General features: G+C 47.1%; 1 protein-coding gene across 1 annotated transcript; it reads right to left on the reverse strand.

Moving 5' to 3' along the window:
• Window positions 1-1,634: 1,634 nt before the first annotated feature.
• Window positions 1,635-3,454, reverse strand: CCDC71L (coiled-coil domain containing 71 like). Its single transcript, XM_037390134.1, has one exon. The coding sequence runs from the start codon at window positions 3,302-3,304 to the stop codon at window positions 2,462-2,464; it is 843 nt and encodes a 280-aa protein (XP_037246031.1). The 5' UTR covers window positions 3,305-3,454; the 3' UTR covers window positions 1,635-2,461.
• Between the last annotated feature and the right edge of the window lie 6,511 nt (window positions 3,455-9,965).

The following is a 9,965-nucleotide window of genomic DNA, read 5'->3' on the forward strand; positions in this document are numbered from 1 at the left end:
ATAGCTCAGTTAAGACTCTGGAAATGCAGCTGCCAGAAGAGTTTAGACTGCAATGAAACTTCAATCCAACTTGCTAACAGGGTATCAGAGCAAAGCATACTATAGCCCCCAATAAAGCTGCCATTTCAAAACCAGGAAGTCAAAGCACAACCAAGAGACAAATAAGCAAGCCTTATGCATACAGCCCACACAACAGAGTTAAAGTTGTACCCACACAGAACATTTCAAGATAAGCCTCCAAACAAGACAGCACAGATCTAACGCAGTGTTTCCCATATCATACCTGCGGCAGTCTTAACTCTGCCCTTGACGTTCAATCTATCCTGTCCTGCGCCTGTTTACAAGTTAAGTGGAGAATATGCACTGCTTACATTTCATTCTTTCTACACGGATCTTTCAAAAGAATACTAAAAAGATAACTCAGTCTAACAGTAGCAGCACTGAAATCAACTACACACCTCAAGAACGAAGGATGATACTCTTAATTTGCATTTCTGAAGTGGAATGTCAAAACTGAAATACTTGGAGCCTTGGCATTTGGTCACACTGCAGCTTGTCTTACTGGGTTTTATATAAACAGAATTTTGCCTTTACATTCAAGCAGGTATTATAGCCAGATAAACAGCACAGCAACATGCACCTTTGAACTTTCATTTCCAAATTCACTTCTGAAATGTGACTTGACACTACCGCAGCGATCACCAGGCAGTCTAGTGTTATGTAAACAAGTTCAAAAGCCCGATAGATATAGACTAGGTTAAGTGTTAGTCTGGAAGAAGAACTTTGCTAAGAACTACTAAATATAAACAGATTTTGGAAGCAGCTGGCTGCTTTAGGTTAGCACTAGCTGGTTTTTACAAGCAGCCTCTACACATCAAGCTGTCTTATTGCCTGCTAACAACAGGGTACAAGGATTCAACAGCCATCAGAAAAGAATTTTTAAATAGTCACCAAACAATTCTATAAGCAAGATGCGAAGCTATTCATTCCACCATGGAAACTGGTAAGTTGGTCTCATTTGTTGAGATAACAGGGACATAAACCATATATTCCCAAGCATTTCTTATTCTTCTTCCAAGCATTAAAAAGAATAAATAAACAAAATTCTCTAACACACACATTTTGCTCCTCACATACCAACTGCAAGGTGTAAGATCTAAAGAAAGCCCTTACACCATTTTAAAGGGAGACCACCTATCACATGGAATGACATGACAGTATTTTTTTCAGTCAAAATAATCAAGCTACAGCATGAATTTTACATCAGACTACTGTGAAACCCAGGAGAGGTTTATAAAAATAATTATGTGCAAGTAATTATGTTGAATATGATTATCCATCATTAATCATCTCAAAACTGCGGGATAACCAGCACTATTTTGTTACAAAGCAATCAAGTATCAAGTCTTGCTCTTTTTGCAGAGAGAGGCACTTAAGTGTGGTACTTGCGTCATGCGAGCTACTACCTTCTGGCTGACAGGGCCAATATTGTATCATAGTTCACCTTCAGACACCTATACTTGTTTCAATGAGCACTTACATTCTTCACAAACTCTAAGCTTGTTTGCATTAAGCGCCTAGATAGCAGACTTCATGGAGGAACCCATCCCTGTGCAGTTTCATTGAACTGAAACGCCACTTGCTCTTTGACTTTTATTAAGTTCACTTAGGTTGACCAAATGAGCTTCCCTCAAGTAAACAGGGTTATAAGATACCAGGATGATTCTATTTTTAGGTGCTCAATAGAAACAAATACTTAGTTCCTAGAAAACTTTTAAAATTACTTCAGATACAAAAGTGTAACAATTATACTGTGCGATACGTCTTTATATATCACTAAGCCCATGAAATTAAGAAAAAAAACAGGTTTTTGCACCATCAATAACAGCCACAAGTCCTGAACCTCCATTCTTTACGCATCCTTGATCAGAGTAAACTGAAACTTGGGAATGCTTGGGATTCAAAATACCCTGAGCACATACTAGTGCAACACCACAAAGCATACACAATCCATCGGAAAGGGGGGCGGGGGGGGGGGGGGGGGGGGGGGGGGACAGGGACAGGAAGAATCAATGATGGTGCTTTATTATACAAGCATGAAAGTAAGTTCCTTTGGAAAATAACTTCTTGGGTGGACTTCTGGACCAGTGAGGTAGCCCAATGGGGGAGGAAAAAAGTGGAAGTGGAACTTGGTCCCCACGCACGATACCTGCCAGACGGTCGCTGGCGCCTCCCCGCGCGCCGGTGGGCCGGGATGGGCCGAGGGGCGCTGCGGCCCGGCCCGGGGCCAGGTGGGCCGCCCCCGTGCGGCTGGGGGGCCCGGCCCCCGCCCGAGCGAGCCATAAAGTGCAGCAGCAGAACAAGATCCAGACAAAAGCAATGTAAACAGGTGACTGATATTGGTCCCTTTGTCCGTACCGCGGCGAAGGTGAGGCGCCGGCCTGCCCCCGCTCCCGCAGCCTCAGGACGGCGCCACGGGGAAGCGGCGCACCCGCACCACGGGAGACAGGTCCACGCCGAGGACCCGCTGCGCCCACCGCCGCGCCGCCACCAGGCTCCGCTGGCTCCAAACGCTGCCCCGCACCCGGATGGTGGGGAAGGTAGTGAGGCGGGGGGTGGCCGCCTTCCAGATCTCCTCCAGCGACTTCCCGCCGAAGGGCTCCCAGGCGGCTACCGCCGGGCTATCCCGCTCACTGTCCGCCTCCTCGGCCGGCGCCGCTGCCGCCGCCACCGCCGCCTCCGCCTCGCCCCCGCCGGACGCCGGTGCCGCTTGCTGCTGCCTCCCCCGTTCCCTCCTGCGGCGCCGCCGCCGCCGCTTGGCGCTGCCGCCCGCTGCCGCTGCCCGGCGCCTGGCGGCGGCGACCAGGACGCGCCGCTTGCCGACGCGGCGGCGGGGCCGCTCCGCCGAGGGCGGCGGCGGGTCGGGGACGACGGCGCGGCAGGAGGCGTATCCGTAGACGTCCTTGCTGCGAAGGATGACCGGGGAGAACTCGTGCTTGAGGCTGCAGAGGAAGTTCCACAGCTCCGAGTCGGAGCTCATGAACTCCGTGGACTTGGGCATGAACAGCTTGAGGGCGTCGCCCAGCGCCTTGGTGCCGGCGAAGGAGACCTGCGAGCGCGAGTACACAACTTTCTCCGCCTCCCCTTCCAGCGCCCAAACGGCGGGCTCCGCTCCGCCGCCGGCTGCCCCCGCCGCTGTCACCGCCGCCCGGGCTCCCGCGGCCGCCTCCGCGGCGCTCCCCGCCTCTTGGTTCATGTTCCCGGCTTTTCCCTCCAGCGCCGCCCGCTTCCAGCTGCGGGTCATGGAGGCAGAGGGACGGCACAGACGCCGAGAAGGGAGAGCTGCACAGAACGCTGCCGGGGCGCCGCCCGCACCTCAGCGGCGGCCGCCGGACGCTCGCCGCCCCACCACACCCCGCCGCCTCCGCGCCGGGAGGGGAGCGGCGATCGATATCTCGCCGCACGGCACAAAATGGCGCTTTAAACTCCCAGGCGGGGACAGCGCGCCGGCCCGCCCTCCCTCCGCGCCTGGCGGTTGGCCCGTTTGAACGGCGTCGGGCGGCCCCAACCCCGCCCCCGGGCGGCGGAGGCGGCCACTGGGGGGTCGGCGGGAGGCCCGCGGGGGCGGGGGCGGCCCGGGGCCCGCTGGCTGGGAGCGGCGGGGCCCGCCTGCGCCACCCGGAAGGCGGCCCGGGGGGTGGCCCTTCCCTCGGGGACCGGCGCGGCGCCGCACCGCCGGGATGGGGCCACACGGGGCGGCGGGCGAGGGTGGTTTCTTGCGTGGCGGGGGTTTGAGTAGGGCTTTGGCCGGGGGCAGGCTGCCCCGGGGGAGCGCGAAGGCTGAGGGGAGCAGCAGGAATGGGTTAACAGACACGGTACCGTGAGGCCCGCCATGGGATGTGACATACACCCGCCCTCTCGCAGTGGGAATTTCCGTCATATCACGGGAGGGTTGAGGTTGGAAGGAACCTCTGGAGGTCTCTTGTCCAAGCTCCCTGCTCAAGCTGGGCCACCTAGACCAGGTTGCCCAAGACCATGCCTGGCTTTTGAGTATCTCCAGGGGTGGAGACTCCTCTCTGGTGACCGGCAATAGGACACGAAATAGAATGAAGCTGCATCGGGGGAAGTTCAGATGGGACATTAGGGAAAAGTTCACAGAGAGGGTGGTCAGCCACCAGAACAGGCTCCCCGGGGAAGCAGTCACAGCACAGAACCTGTCAGAGCTCAAGGGACACCTCACTGATGCTCTTTGTCATATGCTTTAGTCTTAGGTAGTCCTGCAAGGAGAAGGAAGTTGGACTTGATGATCGTTATGTGTCCCTTCCAACTCAAGATAGTCTAGGATTCTGAGATTGCACAGCTTCCCCCGACAACCTGTGCCAATGCTCAGTCACTCTCACAGGGAAAAGCTGTTTCCTGACATTCAGAAGGAACATCCTGTGTTTCAGTTTGTGCCCATTGCCTCTTGTCCTGTCACTGAGCACCACTGAGAAGAACCTGGCTCCGTCTTCCCATCAGGTATTTGTATAGATCGATGAGGTCCTCTTGAGCCTTCTCCAGGCTCAACAGTCCCAGCTTTCTCAGCCTTTCCTTGCAGAAGTACTCCAGTCCCTTTGTCATCTTTGTGGCCATTCATTGGACTCTCTCCAGTGCGTCCACGTGTCTCTTGTACTGAGGGACCCAGCACTCCATGTGTGGCCTCAGCAGCACTGAATAACGTGAAAGGATCACCTCCCTCGAGCTGCTGGCAAGACTTTGCCTAATGCAACCCAGGATATTATTAGTCGTCTTTGAGACAAGGGCACGTTGCTGGCTCATGTTCAACCTGGTGTCCACCAAGACCCCCAGATTCTTTTCTGCCAAGTCATTTTCCATCTGGGTGGCCTCCAGCATATATCAGTGTGGAGGGTAGTTCCTCTCTAGGTACAGGACTTTGCACTTCTTGTTGAACTCCATGATGTCCCTGACAGCCCATTTCTCCAGCCTGTCAACACTGAAATACTCACAGCATTGTTGGGCTTGGCTTCGTATCCCAACAAAGCATATCCTAAATGAAGTCGAAAAACCTCAAGCCTTTGCATTGGTTGAGCCTTTGTGAGAGTCACCAGCATGCTGAGTTCACAGCACGATTTCTTCCTGCATGGCACTGCTATGCTTGCAGCTTTATAGCACGATTTTTTCAGCTGTTGTGGAATCCCATGTGCCTCTAGATCATGCTTTCCAATACTTCAGAGATTGCTGTCACAGGGAGAGGATCTTGTTAGGTTCCTGGATTGTTTCAGTTAAACCAGAGCTTTTTCCAGCACCCAGAACAGCAAGGTGTCAACAAGGGCAGAGGTGGTTTAACCTTCCCTATAAATCCTACTCAAGGTTTGATTAGACTCCTAACTAATTACTTTCTCTCAGCATCAGTAAAGGACGAGGAATAACATTTTTCTTCATAGACAGTCTTTGTTCTGTAATTAATCTTTCATTTTAGAATAGGGAAATCTTTTATTCTCAACTCATCAAGAACCTAAATTGGAGTGTCTAGAAAGCCAGTCAAATCAGAAGCAGAATTCATGCATAAGAAATTATTCCTTACTGCCAGTGGAAATAAATGAATTTTCTTCACAGTGTAATTCGGCTTTTGTATTCATGGGAAGCTCAAGAATATTAATCCAAATAACCATGTAAAGTGGATAGTAACAAAGCTATTTTAAATCTTCAGGGGGACAGTCTTGAGGTGCAGCCATATTCTAAGCCAGCTTAATAAATGACCCATTTTTTAAAAAAAAACTTTCCCAAAATGATGGTGTTAGTGCTGGTTTTAATCGGATTAATTTCACAGCGTACTTTAGAGCACAGTCGTGCAGTCAGATAGATTTAACTGAGGGAGGTATCCTACAATGCAGAGGATAAGAGCCTGGAGCCAGAAGCTCAGGGCCGGCCATCTCTTGATCCAGCCATGCTGCAGTTAGTCACGCTCTGGCATATGCGTGCCTGGTCACAGCCATGGGGGTCACCAGAGCTTAGCAAGAGGCTCATCACCTGCTGGACCAGAGGAGCTGACCTGTGCTTACGTACTTGGCGGCAAGAGCTCCCACACAATCAGATTCAGCAGCTCAGCTGACAAATAGGGCCCTCATTAAATGGCAGAAACCCAGTTGCTTATAATCATTGGCCATAACCTTTTTCCAGAAATTACAGACATTTCTGGCATATGACTCGAAAATAATTGAGGCAGAGATGGGGAATTTTCAGCAAGCGGTAAATGAGTCACTGTAGCTACAAGTGAAAAGACAGATAACCGCATTTTTATGTTAATCAGCATTTATTAATTATTTTTACTTTTTTGCTTCCAGGTTGTCCAATACCATTTTAAGGCATGGGATGTAATTTCACTTTTACAACTTCATTATGAGTTTTCTGCAGTGTAACGCTCTCCTTTTAATACCTTACAAACTAATCTCAAGAAAATCCACAGTAATTGGCTATCTTTTAGTAATTTACAATAGCTCGGTATGGTAATAATGAGGAAAATAAAACTAATAATCCTTTGGAAGTGCATAGCTCTTCATTTTAATCATACTACTTCTTACAAGCATTAATTATCACTCAGGGTACTCCTGAGTTATGTAAGTAAATATTGGCTTTCTTTATGAGATAGCTAAGATGAAGAAGTGGATTAAAATGGCTTGAATAAGATACATAGACTCAATGACTCAATATTCTGTAGATGTTAATTTCTAACAATCATTATTCTAAAAATATAGTGAATGTCTACATTGGAACAGAGAAGAGGAAAAAAAATTGTAATCTTTGTTCCCAATTATTTGTTAGAATTTATTTTCTTTATAGAATTCTTGAGAAGGGGGGTGGGGGCAAAGTATCAACTGACAAATTAATGCAGGGGCACTTTATTTTTTTAAATCATTCCTGCCTAGTACCAAAACCCCACTTGTAACTGCTAATTATTTTAACTATTAATATTATATCTGTACATATGATTACATCGAGTTTGAGTCCTGCTGATGAACCGTAAAATCCTGGATACTAAGTCACACCACTTCTGCTGCTGGGGCTTTTTCTCCAGCATACTCATGCCCTTCTACCCAGATTAGCAAGGACACTCTTAATGTTCAACACCTCTGAAGATAACTACTCTCTTCTAGTATCTTTACCTCTGCTGTTGAGAAGTTGCATGAGCTGGCAGCCGGCTTCAGTTAATTTGCTTCCTAAATGTCTTTAGTGTACTTTCAGGAAAGTTTGCATGAGAGTACAAGCATGACTCCACATCCATTAGCAACTAAACTTCACATTACCCAACAGTCATCAGGTTCGTGGGTCTGGGAAGTGCCCAGACAAGCACTGGCAAAATTCCTGAAAATACTTTCAAAGGGAGACAAAAGCAAATAATTTACAAGAATAGTCTCTCAATCAGTTATTAGAAGAAAAAAAAAAAACACCAAACATATGGAATCGCTGTGTGTAGGAATCACAGTTGCAGTCAAAATGGGAAATAAGATGGTAGGAATCACTGTATCACTATAGAAGGGATATAAAGCAAAACAGAAGACAGCATTTGGCTGAATACAAGTCCATTGTGCCTCCAAAAATCTTGAATACTGTGCATTTCTAGTCTTACCATCTCCAAAAGGATATAGCAATGATACAAAGAAAGGCAACTAGATGAGCAGAAATTTGGAACAGCTCTCTATGAAAAGAGATTAAATAGGCTAAGGCAAGAGCTTGAAAAAACATATGGCTGAGAATATGATAAAGGTTTGTAAAACTGTGATGGCACAAAGAAGGCAGATAAGTGATTACGTCTTGGTTTTCATAATGCAAGAATGACAGGGAAGCACATGAAGCTATAAAGCAGAATTTTTTAAAAGACCAGAAAGACATAGGGTTTTTTTTCAGATGAGTCATAATTACTCTGTGGAGCTTGTTTTCCAGCAAAGTTGTGGGTCCCAAAATGGAAAAAATGTACCCCAGTACTGAACATAGGGGTGAGCTCATTAAGAAGGGGTTGCACGCATTACAGAGCACATCATTCAAAATTATTAGACATGAATGGAAGAAACAAAAATCCATCACGGGCTGTCGTACATGAAAACTAAGTGTAGCACCTTAGGCTCAGAAAGCCTGTGAGCCAAGGGCTAGGAAAGGAAGGAAGAGTACATGGAGGAAGTTAACCCTCAATGTATGCACTGTTCTCACACTCTTTCCCTAACCCTCCTCTACTGGCTTGTAACAGTCAGGGACACTGGACTAGGTAGACCCTGAAGCTGGCCGTCATGACTGGCTGTACAGACCTGCTAGGAGGCAGAAGAGGGCAACCCCAACAACAAAGTGTAGTGTTTCCTTCCCAGAGCTTTACTGTTGCAAAAGCTTGCAGCAACTGGAAGAACATACTCTAGAGCTAAAAGGCAATGAAGCATACACAAAGAAAGAAACACAGAGGTTACGGAGTCCAGCCGCAGCTAGGAGCCACACTCGGGCAGAAGCTCAGCAAGGATTGAGCCTGAGGTAAAGCATATTCCACTGGCTCTGGTTGTTGCATGCTCTTTTTTCACGTTCTTCGTAGCCTCAATACACCCTCCTTCAAAATGGTGACTGACTTTGTGCAGAGAGGAAGAAAGGATTATTAAAAAAAATAAAAATAAGCCTTTTATTTAATAACATATGTTGACGATGTTTGGAAGAGGAAAAAAATCTCTAACATATTTTAGCAGAAGACTCTTGATACATTCAAAAAAACCCTGAAGCAATAGTAAAAATAAAACTAAACAAAGGAGCATGCGTTGTGATACAGCAAGCAGTCCTAGAAGATATTTTAGCAGAAGCTGTTTAACATTTCTTTCCACATTCTGGGAAGTAATCTGTATGCAATGCACATAACCATGCAAACTGTGCATCACTTACGTCATCATTGCCCTGTTATTAATAAACATACTGATAGTCACTACAGTCTTAAGGGTCGATAATGGTCCCTTAGTCTAAAATTGTGAAGAAGTCCTTGGTTTATATATCCAAAGTGAAAACTTTTATTGCTAATCCTGGTTTTATTTCATCTTATTTCACCTCAGCCATCTGTTTAACCTCCCATGTTGGCTTTGACTATATTATACTCCCAAATCTTCTGTCTTTTTTACCTCTGGAGTAGTTCAACTGATGTTAACTTTACCATAGACAAGGTAGCAGTACTTTAACCACTATACCATCTTTGGAAAGCCAGTACAAAGTGAGCGACATTGTGGTAGCCACACTGTACTGTCTTCGCCAATTAAGCCAGTAAGGTGGAAAAACACATGGGGGGGAAGTAGTGTAGATAGAGCATGCGGGTTTTGGAAACTTAATATGCTAGACCAGGAGAAAAAAAAATACCAAACACTCTTACTGTAGAATAAATGCTTCCACAAATGAGATTATTTCAGAATAGCTACTCCACTTTCTTTTCTGTTCCCACCTATTTTATTCTAGGACAACTTCCAGATGGCAGTTCAGAAGGAGGATGCAGCTTTGCAGGTCTCAAGCTGCAGGGAGTGCCTGGGACCCCTCGTGGGGGCAGGGGCAGGGTCTGTTAGCCTGCAGAAGACCTGCCATTGTTGAGAATCTGTGTCACCAGGTCAAGGAGCCATGAGATGTCACCACACTGTACAGCAATATCAGAAAAAAATGTTTTTATTATAATGGTGATTGTATATTCGACCAGGTTGCCATTAGTTGTGGAGTCTCAGTCCTTGGAGGTGTTCAGAATCCTTCTGGACACAGTCCTAAGCAGCCTGCTGTATCTGACCCTGCTTTGAACAGTGGGGTTGGATTAGATGATCTGCAGAGGTCCCTGCCAACCTCCACGATTCTGTGATTCAATGATTTCACTGATTGAGGAAAGGCAAACCCTTTCTTTATTTTCCTTTTTTATCTTCATTTTTAATTCTATTTTCTGCTGGTATAATTTATGCTGGAACATTCTCTTT

The sequence above is a fragment of the Falco rusticolus genome, chromosome 5 (assembly GCF_015220075.1).
Source record: "Falco rusticolus isolate bFalRus1 chromosome 5, bFalRus1.pri, whole genome shotgun sequence".
Lineage (NCBI taxonomy): Eukaryota > Metazoa > Chordata > Aves > Falconiformes > Falconidae > Falco > Falco rusticolus.